The 22,705-nt window shown below is 41.1% G+C and overlaps 1 protein-coding gene across 1 annotated transcript; it reads right to left on the reverse strand.

Annotated features, from left to right (window-relative positions):
- Positions 1-1,036: 1,036 nt before the first annotated feature.
- Positions 1,037-22,219, reverse strand: snx10b (sorting nexin 10b). Its single transcript, XM_072283223.1, has 4 exons — positions 22,065-22,219; positions 20,266-20,366; positions 16,863-16,961; positions 1,037-3,737 (listed from the first exon to the last, which is right to left on the reverse strand). The coding sequence occupies exons 1-4, from the start codon at positions 22,176-22,178 to the stop codon at positions 3,563-3,565; spliced, it is 489 nt and encodes a 162-aa protein (XP_072139324.1). The 5' UTR covers positions 22,179-22,219; the 3' UTR covers positions 1,037-3,562.
- Between the last annotated feature and the right edge of the window lie 486 nt (positions 22,220-22,705).

A 22,705-nucleotide genomic window follows, 5' to 3' on the forward strand; every position in this document is an offset into this window, starting at 1 on the left:
TTATTTGAAGGTTGCAGATTTCTGCAAAAACTGTGATGGCTTATAATGAGGTAGACAAACTGCATTAACAACACGGTCGCATTGCGGTTAGCACCATGCCATTACAGCTTGGGGCGTTCCAGAGTTCAGAGCTTAATTCCAGTGTCCATACGTCCTCCCCATGGAATGTGTGGGTTGCCTCCGGGTGCTCCTGTTTTCTCACACAGTACAAAGACATACCGGGTAGGTTAATTGGTCATTGTAAATTAGGTTAGGGTTAAGTCGAGGTGGTCAGGGACTGCTGGGGAAGTGCAGCTCAAAGGACCGGAAGGGCCAGCTCGGCACTCTATCACTAGATTAAAACATTTAGATTTCATTTCAAACTCAATTAAGTTGTCAAACAAAGTATGGTGCCAGTGTCCTTTAATTAGACAATCCAGGAAGACTCTCAAAACCACCTAGTACCATATGGCCAAGAAGAACAGACTTCTGTTGACAAATTAAGTGTTAATGGTCTACTACAGTGCTAATTGAGTAGAACAAGATCAGTATGCATAACTCACATGAAGTTACACGTTTGTTTTGTTCGGCTATTAAACATGTACATTTGTGAACAAGCTAAGATTTTCCACATATTTCGTCCCACAAGTAATTCCACCAGTTCACTCTCAAGAAATTAAACTGTATCTACGGTAGTACGGCATAATCATAACTCGGGGCGGAGCTCAGAGTTCAATTCCCGCTGCAGCTGGTAAGGAGTTTGTACGTTCTCCCCGTGACTGCGTGTGTTTCCCCAGCGTGTTCCGGTTTCCTCCCACACTCCAAAGACCCACCCATTGGTAGGTTACCTGGTCACCGTAACTTGTCCTGTGATGATGCCGGGATTAAATTGCGAGATTGCTGGGTGGCACAGCTCGAAGGGCTGGAAGGGCCAACTGTATCAATCATCACACTGTATCAATCAATAAATAGAACTCCTGCAATTCACCCTACTCACACCATCAAAAATTATCACCGAGCAATCCCACAGTATTTGTGAATCACAGTACATCACCAATAACATGCATTTGATTCATTTATTATAAAGTACATTATTGCACAATTCCATGAACATCGATATTAAAGGACAACACTTTTGTTCTAAATGAAGTACAGCATTCCAGACATCTAGTAAAGTTCCGGCACTTATTCATTCTCCCATTTACTGCAAAACTAACTCTGTTGGAACCGTCTGAGTTCTCACGCCGCAGCAGGCTACATAATAATTAACAACTATATATTCAAAAAATACCAAATCCCAATACCAAAGAGTTTAATAATAGTATAATTATACACTTTAATAAGGTGTTCTCAGTAATGAGAGACCTCAATTTCAGTTTATTAAAAAACAAAATACTGTAAATACTGAACAGGTCAGGATACATATGAAGAGCATTTCAGAGCCAGTTTACTTCAATATGGAGGATTCAAAATCGCAATATAAACTAGGTAGTAACAGCTTAGAACATGTCAATTTCCTTCAGGATGCAAAAGAAAACCAAAGTACACCATCCCCTGGGCAATTAAAGAATTGGGAAGCTATGGCTTCATAACAATCAAAAGAGAGGAAAAAATAACATGTAGTATAACATTTTGGGCACAACATAACCTAAAATAAAAAATTAATTATTTTTAAGTTTGAGATACAACTTTCTCCACTCCGTAAAGATAAACTCCCCACTGTGACAAGGTTCCGTAAGTGGCGCTCACTCATTGTTATTCTCAGCCAAATGGCCATTTTCACATGAAGCATGGAAACCAGTTATTTATTCTGTTGGTTTTTGTCCAATCGGTATCAGAACAATGGAAACACACGTACACTTCAAGCAAGGATTGTTAGATAGTAATAAGCAGCAGGCCAATATTCCTTTACCCAGAGATGCTACCATCCTAGTCAGGAGAAAAACAGAATTATGATGTGACCCTAGGGTAGGGATTCCCAACTTGTTTTATGCCATGGACCCCTATATTAACCAAGGGGTCTATGGACTCCAGGTTATGAACCCCTGCCTAGGACACTTAGCAACTCGATGGCCAACACAAATTTTGGAAGAAGCAAGGGAATGCTTTCAGAACAGAGCCAAACCAGGTAATCCCAACTGAAGTTCCTCATAAACAGTTAAATAAAACATTGCTCTGATCACTAAATCAAACGGTCAATTTTCCACCTTGTCAAGTACAATGCCAATTTAATCTTCAGGATAAAACTCAACAGAAGTGCAGTAAACCAACAGTGCTCTAATTAATGCTGTAACACTAAGTGATTAAAAAAAAGCTTGGATTTCAAAAATATATAAACTGCTTCAATGGAGCAGAAAAGCAACACCAGAAAAAATGCTACATTTATTTTCCCTCCACAGTGAATTTTGGTACCTTAATCATATACAGCACAAAATCACAGACTGAAAGCAATAGTTTGGATAGCAAATAAGTTATTAAATCAAGACACTGAATGATTAATTTCCATAAATTAATCCGTGAGTGATTTATGATTGACTGTATGGCGTTGCCCATGTGCAACAACAATATTTTCGTCCAACAGCCCTTGTATTAAAAACCAACCATAGGAACTTTGGGATGGGATTGTCATTAATAGAATGTGGAATACAAACTCACACCTCACATATGGTGCAGTTAAGTAACTCATGTTTGAGCTCTGTTCAGAAAAAAAATAGGATATGAAGATATCATGTGTGTGTGTATACATACATGTACATATGAAAATATAATTTTCTATATTTTATGATTTCTGTTACACTTAGATTTCTCTCTAATTCATTATAGTCATTTATTTTTGGTGCTTTCTACAACCAAACCTATCCTGAAAAATTTAAAAAAAGACCAAATTTCTCAAGGCTTTTCTTCCCTCTTCATTCCAGAAGCTGCAATTTAAAAAAGTACAATTGGCTCAGAGTCAGACTTCACTATCTGCGTGAAAAAAACCCAGTGCATCGGGCGACAAGCTTCCACAAATTTCTATTGCAAATGAGGTCTATTTGGATGATTTAGATTTGGAGAACAACAGTCTAGACTGCAGATTTGGAACACATGCTCCAAACAGAAAATGAGCCACAAAAAAAAAACAGATCCTTGTAATTTTCATCTTTTACGACTTCACATTGTTGTCACTACTGCCAGTTCCAAGCCCCGAGGATGAAGTGCTGATGAAAATAAAATAATAAAGAGGAAATTGGTTTCTACAACACAGTTAAAGCCTGAGTAACAGAGGAGAACCTTAATTATCTCCAGTCTCAGACAGACAGGAAATTTGGTCTTTTAATTAGGTGTTTGCAGTAGAGTCTGATATTTTTTGCTAGATAATTTAAAAGGAAATAACCCAAGTCTAACAAAATGAAATTCAGATAATCAGAATACAGATAATTGAATTTTCACTGCATTCATTAACTCTGTGTGTAGGTGTGAGCAGCTTTCTATGACGAGCTGTCACAGCTCTATAACAATGAGGTCAATTAACAATGCTTCTGTTGAAAAATGCAGTTGGATTAAAAACCTTTCAACTTAAATCTAAATAGACATTTGCTCTCTATGCTTCTTCGGCAGGGAACCTTCGGTTGGATGAGGCGTGCCTATGAACAGCATCGGTAACCGTGTAGTCAGTCTGGCCCGAGACACAGGCCTCAATCTCCGTGGTGCTCAACTGCGTCTGCAAGAAGAGATGCAACCTACTGTCCGAAAGGAGGATGTTGCTCTGTAGTACTCTGTTAAAAACAAGAAAGGATCGTGTCAAATGCTTTCTTTAAATATACAAAATGGACAACAGATAAGCTACCATGTGAAAAAAAATATTCAATGGAGGGGGAGGGAAACAGAAACTTAATTTAAGTAGGTAGGGGTGGATTAAAAAGCTTTACAGTAGCACATTTAAAAAGTGTTTCCTCACAGTTCATCAGTTAAAGCAGCAAGTGATTGAAACAGGAAGACACTAAGGAGCCTTGTACTCAAGAAATGAGTAATTGAGACAACACCACAGGAGAGAGACCATGCCAATAAACCTCACAGTCACTGGTTCATTTACAACTTTAGATTTGCGTGTTACTGAACTCTGGAAGAAGATGTTGCAGAGAGAAGGGGCAGCTTTAGCTCACCAACATTTTAAAAACAAACAAGGGAAGAAACTAAGGGTTTAAGAAGAGGTTGGCTGTTCTCACTCAGCAAGGAGAATTTCGAAGTAAATTTATTATCAAAGTGTATACACATCACCATATGCTACCCTGTAATTTATTTTCTTGCACGCATTCACAGTAGAACAAATAAATACAATGGAATCAATGATAAGACTGGCAAGCAACCAATGTGTAAAATACAAACTGTGCAAATACCAATTAATAAATAAATACATAAATAATGAGGACATGAATTGTAGACTCCTTGAAAGTGAGTCCATAGGTTGTGGAGTCAGTTCAGAGGTGAGGTGAGTGAAGTTAGCCATTCTGGTTCAGGAGCCTGATGGTTGTAGGGCAATAACTGTTCCTGAACCTGGTAGTGTGGGACCTAATGTACCTCCTTCTCAATGGCAACAGCAAGAAGAAAGCGCAACCTGGATGGTGCGAGTCCGCGATGATGATGATACAGTAGTGGATATGGCCCAGTCCATCACAGGCAAAGCCCTCCCTACCACTGAGTAAGTTTACAAGGAGCACTGTTGCAAGAAAGCAGCATCCATCATCATGGAGCCCCGTCATTCAGGCCATACTCTCTCCTCACTGCTGCCATCAAGGTGGTGGTACTGGAGCCTCAGGACTCACGCCACCAGGTTCTGGAATAGTTATTACCCTTCAACCATTTGGCTCACGAACCAGAGGGGACAACGTCACTCACCCCAACATTGAACTATTCCCACAAACTATGGGCTCACTTTCAAGAACTCTTCATCACACTTCCTTGATATTCATTGCTTAATTATTATTATTATTTTATTTTGTTTCCTTTGGTATTTGCAGAGTTTGTTCTCTTTTGCACATTGGTTGTTTGTCCAACTTGTTGGGTGCAGTTTGTATTTCTTGGTATCTGCTGTGAATGCCCGCCAGGAAATGAGTTTCAGGGTTGAATATAGTGACAAATGTGTACTTTGATAATAAATTTACCTTAAACTTTGATGATGAAACTACTTTTCCAAAAAAATGAGTACACAAATTATTTACTTCCTTTCAAAATAGATTGCCATTTCCCAAAGTCCCTCACCAATTTATAATGGTGTGTATCATTAAGGAGCATGGCTATGACAGAACTAAAGATTCATTTTCTCAAGAGGGATAACAGTTCTGGCTAAAAGAAAAAGAATTACAATCAAATACAAATAGACTAGATGGACCAAAAGGCCTGTTTTTACGCTGTAGTGCTTTATAACAATGTGGTAGTAATCATTTCCCCTATTCTGTTTTTTAACTCCCACCCCTAACCCTCTCTACTAAAGGGGAGGTCAATAGGTTCTTGATTAGTTAGGGTGTCAAAGATCACGGGTTGAAGGCAGGAGAATGGGGCTGAGAGGGAAAACAAATCATGCAGCAGCCTCAATGGGCTGAATGGACTTATTCAGCTCTTACGTCTTATGGTCTCTCTCCCCTCCCCCCTTCCAAATTAAGGGTTGCATTTCCAAATGCAACAGAATACACCTTCTCAGGACAAATGAGAATTTAGCCCAAACTACAGGAACATCATGAACAAAAATGTTCTGACTTCCTGCACAACACCCTGCAAGTCCAATTGAAACTGCAGTTGGACAATAGCAGTCTTGGAACAGTTAAATTAGATGAACTGAAATTGTGCTTTAGCAAAAATCGTAGAGTACTTCAATATTAAGCACAGCAACATTTTTCATTGCAGTTCATCGTGAAAGTTTTAGTCTTGGAGTTACAGGTAAGTATTTTAGTTAAAAGGTGCCTATGGACCAGCAAATACAATAACTGAGAGCTGCCTTGGATGTTGTGACTCACAGCATTTGGCAAGAATCTGCCCTGTACTCACTGCTTATTAGAGTGAGTACATTTTACTCCCCATTTATTTTTCAAATATAAATTTATTGAGGGCATTTCACAATGATCAGAAAAGGCTGCAGAGGTTTGTAAAATCAGCCAGCTCCATCACAGGTACTAGCCTCCCCAGCACGGAGGACATCTTCAAAAAGACAATGCCCTCGAAGAGGAGGCATCTATCATGAAGGACCATCACCATCCAAGACACGCCTTCTCATTATTACCAGGGAGGTGGTACAGGAGGTTAAAGACACACACTCAACGCTTTATTCCCTCCACCACCCAATTTCTGAATGAACAATGAACCCCTGGATACTTCCTCACTATATTTGCTTTCTTTTGCACTACTTATCTTTTTCTAAAAAAAATTATTATATAGTATATTTTATGTCCGGCATTGTACTGCTGCCACAAAACAACAAATTTCATGACATACGTCAGTGATAATAAACCTGATTCTGAATTAGCCAAAGAAGTCATACTTGGAACCTATAGGCAGCCTTTGGACTAATGTTGGCCTTGCACTAGATTGTTTAAACTAGTACAAATTTTCCAAAATTACATTTAAAGTATTGGAGAATACAGCAGAATTGTAGATGCCTGCATGCAAGGAAGTGCTAACTGCAAATTTCATGACAGCAAGTCAGCTGTACAAACACAAAAACTTTTAAATGCTTTGAAGCTTGATCCAGAAGAAACAAAATTATCTATTCCTGAACATTACTGTATGTTATGTATAGGGCGTGGATTAATGGTCGCAGAACAGCACAGCCAAGAGCAACCATTTGGCCCGTCTGGTAACAACTTCTGATTTAGAAAACATTATGTACTTTAATGCTAAAATATTTTACCCCCTTTTGCCCCTATGTTAAGCTTTTATTAAATATTTTTGCGACACCACCATTTTCTTCATTGAATCAGCAAATCTGTCCAATGGTTTTTGCCTGCTGCCACTTGAAATTTCTGATTGGAGTATTACAGCTTTCATTTTAGTCCTTTGGGTTAAAATCATACATGCAATATGCATTAATATTTCATATAAGCTCTTGGATCTGATGTCTGCATATTCACAGGTATATAACCCCATTATTTAGAACAATAGAAGTTATCCATTACATAAAGAGAGATTAGTTTTATTTATCACATGTACGTCAAAACATACAGTGAAAGGTGTCATTGCGTTAATGGCCAACACCGCCCAAGGATGTGCAGGGGCAGCCCGCGAGTGCTCCCATGCTTCTACGTCAGGGGTCCCCAACTTTTTTGCACCATGGACCAGTTTAATATTGACAATATTCTTGCGGACTGGCCGACCAGGGAGGGGTGTCCAAGTAGGGTTAAGCTCACCTCAACATGTCTTTTACAGTTAGGGTTGCCAACTTTCTCACTCTCAAATAAGGGACAAAAGTAGCAGTCAAATCCCAGGACACTTGTGTTGACCCCGAGGAAGACTACCATGACCATGAAGCCTTGCACGGGCACCTGTGTGCGCATGCATGGCGTGCGCACGCATGTACGTGCTAATTTTTTTTCCCCACAAATCGGTTTTGGCTTAATCTTTCTGACTATACTGTACATACATTATTTCCACTTTATATAGGCTGTGTATTTATCATATCATTCCTGCTTTTACTATATGTTAGTGTTATTTTAGGTTTTATATGTTATTTGGTATGATTTGGTAGATTATTTTTTGGGTCTGGGAACGCCCAAAAATTTTTCCCATATAAATTAATGGTAATTGCTTCTTCGCTTCACGCCATTTCGGCATGAAAGGTTTCATAGGAATGCTGTACCTTAGCGGGGGGAAATAAGGGACAAGGGTGGCCCCATAGGGGACAAACCAATTTAGCCCAATATACAGGATGTCCCAGCTGATACGAGACAGTTGGCAATCCTATCAAGTTCAACGGTGCGTGACAGGGAATGAGGAAAGGTGCAGCTGACTCATATCGTTTCCTCACGGCCCGGTAGCACATGCTTTGCGGCCCGGTGGTTGGGGACCGCTGTTCTAGAGCCAACACAGCATAGCCACAACTTACTAACCCTAACCCGTACGTGGGAGGAAACATACGTGGCTGTGGTGAGAATGTACAAACTTCTTACAGACATTGGTAGGTATTGACCCCTGATCAGTGTAAAGACTTACGCTACCGTGCAGCCCTATTGAACTATATATAACTACATCTATTGAACTATAGAATAAAAAGAAAAATATTTGATATAGCTGTACTAAGCATAAATTAGTTCACATCTGAGCTGCTGGGCAGCGTCTTGGGCATTGCCCCTCAGAGATACTGTATTTGCCATGGAAGGAATACACCAGAAAGACATTAGGGCTCCAAGCATTAGATTATGAAATATTAAATAAACTGATCTTGTGTCATGTGGGACGTAGATAGTTAAGGATGATTTAATTAAGGCTTTCAGGTTTTTGAAAAGAAATGACAGATGCCGATATTGAAAACCCTTTATTAATGGCAGAGGACCTACAATAGTCTTAAAACACCATCTTCAGGATGACAGTTCAGTATGAAATTCTCTCCCACAACAACTAGTAATTGAAACATTAGTTCAGATAATATTATTGCCTAGCCAAAAGATATTTAAGGTATAAAGAGCAAAGCCAGAAGCATAAGGATAGAATGTAGGATCAACTACGGTCTGATCTCACTGAATGGTGATGCAGGCTTGAGGGTTTGATTGACCTATTCTTGACCTTGTGTTCTAAACGAAGATTGAAGTGATATTTAGCCATTATCCAGAGAGTAATTCAAGGCTCATACTTTAGGCCAGTGTTCAATGGCATTAAGAGGAATATGCCAAGAGAATTTCCAAGCTGTTAGATGGCGCCACTTAGAGGCCAAACAAAACGAGTCAAACCTGCGGTAATAGGGTTTGGATGACACTCCTGAATATCCTCAGCAAAAATGCACACTGTGGAGTGCCAAATGACTAAGTGGAGTGTTAATGTTGAGGGCTCAAGAGATATTTTGAATTTTGCATGTGAGTATTAAATATGCCACTGTATGAATGTTCATCCAAATTGGGAAAGTTTAAAAGATGTTTTAGACTTTGAACTTGGAAGACTTCACCTACCCTCCCACGAACAGTAGTAGATCAGCTTTAATTTGTCACATGGACAGTGAAATGCACCGTTTGCTTCAGATCAAGTCAGTGAGGATCGTACTGGGGCAACCCAAAAGCACCCACAACTCACTAACCCTACCCTATGTCTTTGGAATGTGAAAGGAAACCCACACGGTCATTGGGAAAGCGTACAAACTCCTTACAGACAGCAACAGAACTGAAGCCGCTGGTGCTGTAACAGCTAACCACCAACTTGAAAGCTACCGTGCCGCCCAACCATTGGTAGAATAAAGTAACACACACAAAATGCCGGAGGAACTCAGCACATCAGGCAGCAACTATGGAAATGAATAAACCATAGACCATAGAAACTACTGCACAGAAACAGGCCTTTTGGCCCTTCTTGGCTGTGCCAAACCATTTTCTGCCTAGTCCCACTGACCAGCACACGGACCATATCCCTCCATACACCTCTCATCCATGTATTTGTCCAATTTATTCTTAAATGTTAAAAAAGAACCCGCATTTACCACCTCGTCTGGCAGCTCATTCCATACTCCCACCACTCTCTGTGTGAAGAAGCCCCCCCTAATGTTCCCTTTAAACTTTTTCCCCCCCTCACCCTTAACCCATGTCCTCTGGTTTTTTTCTCCCCTTGCCTCAGTGGAAAAAGCCTGCTTGCATTCACTCTATCTATACTCATAATTTTATATACCTCTATCAAATCTCCCCTCATTCTTCCACGCTCCAGGGAATAAAGTCCTAACCTATTCAACTTTTCTCTGTAACTGAGTTCCTCAAGTCCCGGCAACATCCTTGTAAACCTTCTCTGCACTCTTTCAACCTTATTTATACCCTTCCTGTAATTTGGTGACCAAAACTGAACACAATACTCCAGATTCAGCCTCACCAATGCCTTATACAACCTCATCATAACATTCCAGCTCTTATACTAAATACTTTGACTAATAAAGGCCAATGTACCAAAAGCTCTCTTTATGACCCTATCTACCTGTGATGCCACTTTTAGGGAATTTTGTATCTGTATTCCCAGATCCCCCTGTTCCACTGCACTCCTCAGTGCCTTACCATTAACCCTGTATGTTCTACCTTGGTTTGTCCTTCCAACGTGCAATACCTCACACTTGTCTGTATTAAACTCCATCTGCCATTTTTCAGCCCATTTTTCCAGCTGGTCCAAGTCCCTCTGCAGGCTCTGAAAACCTTCCTCACTGTCTACTACACCTCCAATCTTTGTATCATCAGCAAATTTGCTGATCCAATTTACACATTATCATCCAGATCATTGATATAGATGACAAATAACAATGTGGCACACCACTAGTCACAGGCCTCCACTCGGAGAAGCAATTCTCTACCACCACTCTTTGGCTTCTTCCATTGAGCCAATGTCTAATCCAATTTACCACCTCTCCATGTATACCTAGCGACTGAATTTTCCTAACTAACCTCCCATGCGGGACCTTGTCAAAGGCCTTACTGAAGTCCATGTAGACAATATCCACTGCCTTCCCTTCATCCACTTTCCTGGTAACCTCCTCGAAAAACTCCAATAGATTGGTCAAACATGACCTACCACGCACAAAGCCATGTTGACTCTCCCTAATAAGTCCCTGTCTATCCAAATGCTTGTAGATTCTGTCTCTTAGTACTCCCTCCAATAACTTACCTTCTACTGACGTTAAACTTACTGGCCTACAATTTCCCGGATTACTTTTCGATCCTTTTTTAAACGGAACAACATGAGCCACTCTCCAATCCTCCGGTACCTCAGCGACATTTTAAATATTTCTGCCGAGGCCCCCGCAACTTCAACACTAGTCTCCTTCAAGGTCCGAGGGAACACTCTGTCAGGTCCTGGGGATTTATCCACTTTAATTTTCCTCAAGACAGCAAGGACCTCCTCCTTTTCGATCTGTACAGTTTCCATGATCTCAGTACTTGTTTCCCTTAATTCCATAGACTTCATGCCAGTTTCCTTAGTAAATACAGATGCAAAAAACCTATTTAAGATCTCCCTCATCTCCTTTGGTTCCGCACATAGCCGTCCACTCTGATCTTCAAGAGGACTAATTTTATCCCTTACAATCCTTTTACTCTTAATATACCTGTAAAAGCTCTTTGGATTATCCTTCACTTTGACTGCCAAGGCAACCTCATGTCTTCTTTTAGCCCTCTTGCTTTCTTTCTTAAGTATTTTCTTGCACTTCTTATACTCAAGCACCTTATTTACTCCCTGTTTCCTATACATGTCATACAACTCCCTCTTCTTCTTTATCAGAGTTGCAATATCCCTTGAGAACCAAGGTTCCTTATTCCTATTCACTTTGCCTTTAATCCTGACAGGAACATACAAATTCTGCACTCTCAAAATTTCTCCTTTGAAGGCTTCCCACCTACCGATCACATCCTTGCCAGAAAACAACCTGTCCCAATCCACGCTTTTTAGATCCTTTCTCATTTCTTCAAATTTGGCCTTCTTCCAGTTAAGAACCACAACCCTACGACCAGATCTATCCTTGTCCATGATCAAGTTGAAACTAACGGTGTTATGATCACTGGAATCAAAGTGCTCCCCTACACAGACTTCTGTCACTTGTCCTAACTCGTTTCCTAACAGTCGACATTTCAGGCCAAGACCCTTCTTCAGGACTGGAAAAGAAGGGGAGAGACACCAGAATAAAAAGGTTATTGGTAAGCCCAGCTTGTCCATTGCATGTGGCTCTAGCTGTCACACATTTAAAAGGATGTAAAGAACTGAAGTGCAGAGGAGGTTCACCGAGATGTCACTTGTGGAGCAACATCTGAGCTGTGAGGAGACTGGTTAAGCTGTTTCATTTATCCTTTTCTAAGAGCTTAAGGTGACCTGACAGAGGCATATAAAATCATGAGGAGCTTCAAAAAGGAAAAAACTAGGAAAATTTTCCCATAGCAAATGAATCAATCACCCAAGGGAATAGGTTTGTGGTAAGGAGTCACAGATATAGATAGGATTTGAGGAAGAGTTGTCTCACCCAGAGATTGGTTATACCTGAATTGCCAAGTACTGGCAAAAGGAATCAGTTGTGAATGGGTACTTGATGGTTGTCGCAGAAAGGGTGGCCTAAAGGAATTCCTCCTCAATATTGTCTTTGGTAACCGCCCTATCCTGTTCACCATAGCTCTGTTAATTACCTGGTGCTAGTGTAGCAGAAACATGCTTGTTAAGACTCAGGACCGTTAACCTTGTTAAAAGATAACTTAAATGATAGCAAGGATATTATAAGAGGAACATAAGTAGTTTAAACTCACCATTGTTTGATCAGATGTCAAACTAAACAGTAACATCTGCAGATTCTGGGCTAGATAAAGATTAACTTTATTTGTCACATATACATCAAAACATACAATGGAATGCAAACTTTACATCAGACCTAAGCAGTATGGATTGTGCTGGAGGCACAGCCTGCAAGGGTCAGATCACTTCCAGTGCTAACATAGCATACCCACAACTTACTAATTCTAACCCTAACCCAAAGTGTGGGAGGAAATGTAGTACACAGTCATGGGAAGAACATACAAACTCCTTACACACAGTGGCGGGCATCAAACCCTGGCCAGCGATTGTTGGCACTGTAAAGCGACTTGCTAACCATTACGTTACTGTGCTAGAAAAAAAGTTCCCCCCCCCACCGCCCCCAGGGGAACTTCATTCCGGGTATGAATCAAGTTGAAGAAGTTCCTGTATTAAAATTCCACATGGAATTTGATACCAAAGCAACATATTAAATGCTGGGCATTAAGTAGAACTTCATACATTTTCAGACATTTCTGGCCCCAGCATAAATTATATATTAGCAGGGTTTCCCCCAATGTGGGGTCCACGGACACCTTGCTTAGTTGGTCCATGGCATAAAAAACTCCTACACGTACTAAATCTTCATGAGACACAGCTGGCATCTCAGGTGACAACTCTAGGGTAACATTTTTCCCTCCCACCAAAAAGCACCCAAAAATAAAACAGATTTCATCAACAAAATCTATCAAAGTGGACCTGACCATTTGCAGACTGGGCTCACAATGTGTTCACTAAGACTGACGTCATGGCTATTTGAGCATGTTAAACCATAAGAGGTCCTCTGACTGGCAGGAAAGTACCATTAGAATTAAAGACACAAGAGATTCAGCAGATTGCTCTGGAATTCCCAGAGCAACACACACACAAAAGACTGGAGGAAGTCTACAAGTCAGGCAGCATCGACAAAGTCTATGTTTCGAGCTAAGGGGATTAATCTGCCGAGCTCCTCCAGCATTTTGTGTGTTACTAGTGGTTAGAATTAAAGGTTTGTGAATGCATTGTTCTATGAAAAGATCGAAAACATTAACTGCACATATAGTAACCACATATCTAACTTTCATTTTTGAACAGCTTGTTGCGATTACTAAAGTTACCTCAGAACACAATATAAGGGGGAAAAGGGTCGATGTACAAAAAACCTAACTTAATTACAGCGTTCACCAGTGACGGGTCAAAGCAATTCCTCCTTATTTACTGCAGTACAAACCTGCAACCACAAGATGGCAGTGGACATTCAAAAAAAAATGCATAGGAAACAGGAGCATAGAACTGAGCCAAATATAATTTCCTGGCAATCGAGGGTTTACCGTTTTTTAAAATAAAACAGGACTTCCTGGATATGCTCTTGGCAACAAAATAATTTCATATTATCAACCATATTCAAGGGATATACTCTTCAAAAATCCGATCCCTTTATCAGGTCAGTATCAAAATATAATGCCCATGTTGACTTCTTGGACCAGTTTCTTCCCCCCCCACCACCCCCAGGGAGTTAATCTGATCATTTTAGTTAGCCTAGTCACTGCACTGCACTCTAAACAACTGTTATGATGCTGTTTACATTGTAAATTCGTGCTGATATTTAATGCAAATTTTATTCCATATCCATACTTTAACCTCTAAATTTATTTGTATACAGTATATAATTCTTTATTCTTTAAAATTTATGACCATTTCATTTTGTTGCATTTTACACCAACATACCCCAGCAAATTCCTAATACCTGTACATGTGAATGTACACTCAGTAGCCACTTTGTTAGTTCCAGGAGTGGAACCTGGTGGGTCTTCTGCTGCTGTAGCCCCTCCACTTCAAGGTTCAACATTTGGGCATTCAGAGATGCTCCTCTGCACACCACTTTAGTAACGTATGGTTACTTGAGTTACTGTCACCTCCCTGTCAGTTTGAATCAGTCTGACCATTCTCCTCTGACCTCTCTCATTAACAAGGCATTTTTGTCCACTGAACTGCTGCTCATCTGTTTTTTTCTCCCCCCATACTATTCTTTGTAAACCCTAGAGTCTGTTGTGTGTGAAAATCCCAGGACAGCAGTTTGAGATACTCAAACCACCCCATCTGGCACCAACAATCATTGCACAAACAAAAAATCACTCAGATCATATTTCTTCCCTATTCTGATGTTTGGTCTGAACAACTGAACCTCTTGACCATGTCTGCATGCTTTTATGCATTGAGTTGCTGCCACACGATCGGCTGCTTAGATATTTGCAATAACGGGGGTGTACCTAATATAGTGGCCACTGAGTATATATGACAAATAAGGTTTATTCTTGTGTTATTGTGAACTCAAACCATGTGTAAGAAACTAATCTGAAAACAGTGGATTCTGGTTAACTGGGCCATCAGTTAATTGGTGCAGCTGTTTATTTGGGGAAATCCTTAAAGAACAAAAACTAAATTGATAAAATAGCCGGGATTCCCCCCTAACTAGCATCGGTTGCATGCACTTGCGTAGCCATTAGACACGACACTGTGCTTAGAGCGCTTTGTTTTTAAATATCGTCAGTTGCATGTGTTTACGTTCAAAAACTTGATAGTTGGCAATAAATAAGCAGCAAGATCATTTTGAACTGTTTCACTCACTGCCATTTAAACCATTCAGGACTGAAGGTACCAGAAATGGCTGGGAGTGAAAATGAAATGATTTCACTACTTCAACAAGTTAGAAATTACAAAAGGTATCTAAAATCATCTTGAATGTTACAACGAAATTGTAGATTTGGAGGATGCAATCACCTACAATATTGTATGAAGGCAGTCCATTATCCATTTTGATTTTGTTCAGTTACAATCAAAAGAACACAGAGGATGAATTCCTCTGTCAATAACTAATAGGAACCAATAGACAGTTTTATAGTACCGTAGAGGTATTAGTAGTGTTCTAATTTGTTCTGTATTTCATTTAAATACATAAATTGTTACTCAGTTAAACAGTAGTTTGACTTCTTTTTTCTTCTTTCAATGATTTCCTTGAAACTTCATCTAATTGGGGAAGCCACTTAATTGAGCCAATATGTACAGGTCCCACTGGGACTCAATTAACCGGAATCTACTGTATTCTTCTCCAAGAGGATCACAACATTGCTGTAGGGTTTAGAGGCTTGCGTGCCTCAATGACCCAGAGAGTTACAATATACTGGCTAGAGTCAGGGCTTTATTGCTTTGGCTCTTGGTAGGATCCACCCACGCCAAACAGGTCAAAGGGTAGAGACCAGACTGAGAGCAGTCCACTGGTGCTCCAGGTTCAGCTCAGGGCCAACAACCTTGACTGGTCAAAAAAAGAAGAAAATTGTTACAAAAACAGCAATGAAGAACCCTTCTTTATCCGAGTGCAACAGTATTCCTGAGTCTCCACCCGGGACTGGCATGGCTGACAGCAGTGAAAACCAACAGGGAGCTACTGGCACGATGAAGGAAGCCCTGAACACCACCAAGACTCAGAACAACATTGTTTTTTTGACAGGAATGGCTGCCCCAAATGCCAGCGATGCAACAGGCAGTAAGGACTGTGCCTTAATAATTATTTCCAGTTCTACCATTTGCGTGCTGTTATTTTTCAGGAACATCATTTGGTTGAATGGCAAAAGAACAGCAAAACTTTTCTAGAAAAATAAGGATACAATTGACCAGACCAGCTCTTCAGGATGAAGTACTTCAGTCAAATTTTATTTATTTATTGGGATTCAGCACGGAATAGGCCCTTCCGGCTGTGCTGCCCAGCAATCCCCCGATTGAATCCAAGCCTAATCACTGGAAAATTTACAATGACCAATTAACCTAGCAACTGGAACATAGAGTCACAGAGAAGTACAACATAGAAACAGAGCCTTCAGTCCAACTAGTCCATGCTGAAACCATTCAAACAGCCTACTCTCATCGACCATAGCCCTCCATATTCCTACTGTCCATGTACCCATCCAAACTCCTCTTAAATGTTGAAATCAAGCCTGCATGGACCACTTGCACTGGCAGCTCATTCCACACTCTCACGACCCTGAGTGACGAAGCTTCCTCTCAAACATCTCACTTTTCACCCTTCAGCAATGATCTCTGGTTGTAGTCCCACCCAACCTCAGTGGAAAAAGCCTGCTTGCATTTACCCTATCTGTACCCCTTATAATTTTATATACCTCCTTACACAAAGCCATACTGACTATCCTTAATCAGTCTATGTCTATCCAAATACTTATATATCCGGTCCCTTAAAATACCTTCCAATAATTTTCCCACAACTGATGTCAGCCTCACCAGCTTATAATATGAAATTGGCCTCCATAACTTACCGTAGCTTAGAGTTAGCCTTAAACAAACAATCACAGGGAAGTCCATTCATCACAATTCACACCTGGGATTTGATAACTGAAAAATTCAGTTGTACATACTTTTCTAGGAATTCCTGAAGTCCTTGTCGACGCTGCTCCACAAGCTGGCTGTTACTGCCACTAAAAAAGGGGATCTTAGGAGGAATCTCTGGTAAACTTCTGCAAAGAAAATGATATTTGGGCTTTCAGTGTTCACACTAGCAGGCCTTCAACAGTCAACCAAAAGACATTGCAAATTTTTTTAATCCTCCATGAGCAATTAGTGATAAAAACAGGAAGGTTTTTCAAGAATGTCAAAGACATGGAACCATCATTGCTGTACAAGACTGAACAACAGGAAGGATCTGTGCAAACCAATTGTCATCATTATCTTTACCACTATGTGTCGTGTCACCTAACGTGGGCAATCATGGTCTCAACATGACTGTGACTGTGCTTGGCTAATTTTTCTACAGAAGTGTTTTGCCATTGCCTTCTTCTGGGCAGTGTCTTTGCAAGACGGGTGACCCCAGCCATTATCAATATCTTCAGAGATTGTCTGCCTGATGACAGTGGTCACGTAACCAGGACCTGTGATGTACACCAGCTGCTCATATGACCATCCACCACCTGCTGCCGTGGCTTCACGTGACCCTGATCGGGGGGCTAAAGCAGGTGCTACACCTTGCCCAAGGGTGACCTGCAGGCTAGCAGGGGGAAAAGAGTGCCTTACACTCCCTTTGATAGAGACGCAGCTTCACCACACCACCCAAACTAATTGTATGTGTTACAAAACCGGGACAAAGCAGAAATTCATAATATACAAATTTATTAATTTAAAGTGACATTATGTCGAAAACATTGCAGAAATTAACATGGTTTGTGCTTCAAGAATGTAATTTCTAATGAGAGCTTTTTTTTTTTCTTATTCCTGGTCACCCTGTGATGAAATGCCAAGCAGGGCAAGTCAAACCATGTACAAAGAGTAAAACTGAGTGGAAAGAACCCAGTCTAAAACTGGCCAACATTATCGTAGTTTTTTTTCTTGTGATTGCAACACCCTGTTGGACATAGGTGGTGTGGAATGCTGGAAGTCTGGATCACTGGGTTATTGGTGGACGTCAGGGGTGGATTGCGAAAGAGCAGTGTGGCCTCGGTCATAGCAAGGACAAGGCCTGAAGCCACAGTGTTGCCTGTTTATACCCACCCAGGAGGGAGGCAGTGGAGTCGGTGTGCTCCACTAGAGTGCTGGAGTGGTGTGTCACAGTGCCCAAGGTGGTCGTATAACCAGTTGCTCAGAAGACAACAAGCCATACTGTATTCCAGGGGTCCCCAACCTTCTTTGCACCGCGGACCTGTTTAATATTAACAATATTCTTGCGGACTGGCCAACGGGGGGCGTTCAAGTAGGGTTGCCAACTTTCTCACTCCCAAATAAGGGACAAAAGTAGCAGTCAAATGCGGGATACTTGTGTTTACCCTGAGAAAGACCCCATGAAATCTTGCGTGGGCACCTGTGTGCGCATGCGTGTACGTGCTGATTTTTTTTTTCTACAAATCGGTTTTGGCTTAATCTTCCCGATTCTGTTAAGTGAAACTACATTGTACATACATTATTTCTACTTTATATAGGCTGTGTATTTATCATATCATTCCTGCTTTTACGATATGTTAGTGTTATTTTAGGTTTATGTGTTATTTGGTATGATTTGGTAGGTTATTTTTTGGGTCTGGGAACACTCAAAAATTTTTCCCATATAAATTAACTTCACGCCATTTCGGCACAAAAGGTTTCAAAGGAACACTCTACCTTAGTGGGGGAAATACAGGACAAGGATTGTCCCGTATGGGAGAAACCAATTTAGCCCAATATACGAGATGTCCCGGCTGATACGGGACAGTTGGCAACCTTGTGTTCAAGTTCAACAGTGCGTGACAGGGAATGAGGAAAGGTGCAGCTGACTCATATCGTTTCCTATCACCAAATCATATCGTTTCCTCGCAGCCCGGTGGTTGGGGATCACTGCTGTATTGGAATGCAGACTGCTGCAACATTCATGGACTCAGGGCTTTGACTATTTTTTTGCATGACGTATTTTACCGATATTTAATATGTGCTGTATGTGCCTTGTGCTGTGTGTGACTGTCGGTACCGTGTTTTGCACCTTGGCCCCGAAGAAACACTGTTTCATTCAGCTTTATTCATGGGTATCATGTATGTATAGTTGAATGACATTTGAACTTGAATTTGAACAATTATATAGAGTACATGAAAACTGCCCATGATTATTCAAGCAAGAGGCTTTGTGAGAGTTGGGAGAGAGAGTGAGAGGAGTAACACACAAATTGCTGAAGGAACTCAGCAGGTCAGACAGCATCTATGGAGAGGAGCAAACAGTCGGTGTTTCAGGCCGAGACCCTTCAAAGGAAGGGGACAGAATCCAGAAAAAGGTGGTGAGGGGAGGGGAAAGAGTGCAAGCTGGCAGGTGAAACCAGATGAGGGGGAAGGCGGGATGAAGAAAGAAGCTGGGAAGTGGTAGATGGAAAAAATAAAGGAATGAAGAAGGAATCCAATAGGGGAGGAAAGTGGACCATGGAAAAAAAGGAAGGAGGAGGGGAACCAGAGGGAGGTGACAGGCAGGTGAAGGGAAGGGGTAAGAGGGGAGCCAGAATGGGAAATGGAAAAAGACAGGAGGAGGAGGGACAGAAGCGGGAAACCTTGAGAAACAAGCACAAAACCTGGAGGAACTCAAGTCAGGCAGCATCTATGGAGAAAAATGACAGTCGATGGTTCGGGCTGAGACCCTACATCAGGGCAAGAAGACAGCAGAAGCTGGAATAACAAGTTGGGGACGGGGGGGGGGGAGAAGAGGAGGATAAGCTTGCAGGTGTTAGGTGAATCCAGGTTTGGGGGGGGGGGGCGGGTGGTGGGAAGGTGGGAGGTCTGGAGGAGGCAGTGGTGTGAGAAGGTGATAGGTTAACCCAGGTGAGAGGCAAAGTATTGTGAGGGTTGGGAAACAAGAGAAAGAGAGATGATTTTATCAGGAGCAATACTCAGAAAATGTTGGAGGAACTCAGCAGGTGAGGCAGCATCTATAGAGGGTAAGGGGGAGGGGGAGGGGAGGGACACGAGCTGGTGGCTGTTAGGTGAGGGGGGAAAAGGTGGACACATTGGGGAACAGGAAGAGTGGCGTGAGGAACTGGAGGGTGATTGGCAGACCCGGGTGTGAGGGAGAAGGGAGAAGTGGTAAGAGAAACTGGAAGGCGTCAGGTGGAAGCAGCAAAGGGTTGGACGGGATGGAATCTATCGAGAGGATAGTGGACCAAGCAACAAAAAGAGATGGAGCTGCAGAAATCGGAGGAATGAAGCCGAAGGTGATGGGCAGTGGAGAAGGGCAAAGAGAAGGGGTGTGGAAAGTGGACAGGGTTTTAAAACCAAAGTAGACCTGGACTGACCGTAGGGAAAAAAAAAATAAGTGCTTACATCAACACTGCATTGTCTTGTAGTCGCTGCCTAAGCCAAGCAAATTCCTTATAACGTCTTCTGACACAGGATGTCTTCTTTGTAAAACACATACTATTGGTCTATTAAAAAAAAGGGAAAAGTGACTTCACTGGGACAATCAAACCAAAGGTTTATCTCCTGGTCTGACTTTCCAGTTAAAATTTTAATACACAGAAAACCATAGCCAATAGCTCAACGTTTGGTCAAGTATAACTAGAACTGGCATCTTAAATAACTCTAAAACTTCATTTTTATAACAGTTCAAAACCTATTTATTTAAGCTTGCTTTTAACTAACGTCTTTTACTTTCATGTTTATTTTTAGTTTTTGATTTGATTTTCATGCTTGTAATTTTATCCCATTGTAAAGCACTTTGAACTACATCACCTGCATGAAAAGTGCTCTACAAGTAAGGCTATTATTTTACTATTTTAACAGGAGGCTCACACGCGCCTGAGAATAGACCTTTTTAAGCTGTAGGTACATATGTACATCTAAGCTGTAAGTTCAAGAACAATAATCGTGTAATTGATGACAAGGGGAAAATCTCTCAAATTGTCAATGAAAAACATGTTTATGAGTATAAAATTGTACACAACTCTTATACATTATGCCAAGCACTTCTTTGTTCAACCAGGATAAAACCTCAAAAGCTAAAGTTGTCAGCAAATGCGCACACAGCAGAGAGAACAGAGATCTCCTAAATTGGCATGTGCTGCTCTCATTAAAAACAGAATACATGATTTTTATTTTACTGTATTTCTAATGCAATTGTGAACTTTTTTTTAAAAAACAACCATATTAACAAATCCTCATTGACCAGTGGAAGTTTACTGACCAAAGTTGGAGCAAGTGCATTGTGTAAACAACCATTCACAAAACAAATTCAGTTGCTGAGAAAGCATTTATACTAGCAGCTTATAACAGTGTGATCCAGGACCTTAGACAACATCAAAGAGGAACGGGAGATTAATTACTCGTTTATAAAATGGGATGTGGGAATGGTTAGGAGCAACGTATCTGTCAGAACGTGGAAACAAGTTCAGAATTCCCAAAACAACTAATGGATTATCTGATACTTGTAAAAATAGAAAAAAATTCAAATCTGCACCCAAGTGCAACTTCCATTTACTGGTGCTTTTAGAATCCATTGGAAATCATATTTTCAATGTGAATTTGCAGGAACCTGCTTATTTATTTACAGAGATACAGCATGGAATAGGCCATTCTGGCCCTTTGAGCCACACTGCCCAACAATCTCCCAATTTCATCCCAGCCTAATCACGGGACAATTTAGAATGACCAATCACCCTACCAACCTGTGTGTCCTGAGACTGTAGGAGGAAACCAGAGCATCCGGAGGAAATTCACGAGGTCACAGGGAGGATGTACAAACTCCCCACGGGCAGACACACTTCATTCTAAAGTAGCTTAATGTGTCAGTGGTAGAGGTAGGTCTTGCTTTTGCACAGAGAGTGCCAGGGGCATGGAACACGCTGCCAGGGGTGGTGGTAGAGGCAGGTATGTTAGGGACATTTAAGAGACTCTTAGACAGATACAGAGATGATGAAAAAAATGGAGAGTTATGCAGGAGGGAAGGGTTAGATTGATCCGAATGAGAATAACATCATGGGCCGAAGGGTCTGTACAACGTTGTAGTGTTCTAGGTAATAATATTTAGTACACAAAGTTAGAAATGTTTCAAATTTAGTTTCCTTAGTAGCCAAGAGTTAGTTCTAGAAATGTACAATTTAATTTAAGTGATTAAACATACTTACATGAACACAGATTTCATAATCTACGAAGGACTGCCAGGAATCTTCCTTCTGGACTCTCGGGTCACGTACCCACACAGTGATGAATTCCTGATTTGGCATATTAGAGGTGGTCATTGGAAGGAGTACTTCTCACCAAGAGACAAAAACTCTAATGCGGTGCGTTTATACAAGCAGCCAGAACATGATGCAATTTCCCAGAAATTAGACGCCTTGAGTCATAGGACGAGTTTCACTCATCCCAATGTTCAAACTTACAAAACCCTTTCATACATCGGTAGAATGGTCAAATAGAACAGAGAACATTATAGCACAGTACGGACTCCTCGGCCTCAATGTGGTTCCAACCTCTCAATCTAATCTTTCCCTCCTCAATTTTTCTATCATCCATGTGCCTATCTAAGAGTTTCTTAAAAGCTCCTAATGTATCTGCCTCTACCACCACCTGTGGCACTGCATTCCACGCACCAACCGCCAAAAAAAACTTACCTCTGACATCTCCCTTCCCCCCATACTTTCCTCCAATCACCTTAAAATTATGGCCCCCCCCCCCAATATTAGCCATTTCCACCCTGGGAAACAGTCTCCAGCTATTTACTCAATCTATGCCTCTTATTTTATACACCTCTATCAAGTTGCCTCTC

This window comes from Mobula birostris, chromosome 19 (assembly GCF_030028105.1).
Source record: "Mobula birostris isolate sMobBir1 chromosome 19, sMobBir1.hap1, whole genome shotgun sequence".
Classification (NCBI taxonomy): domain Eukaryota; kingdom Metazoa; phylum Chordata; class Chondrichthyes; order Myliobatiformes; family Myliobatidae; genus Mobula; species Mobula birostris.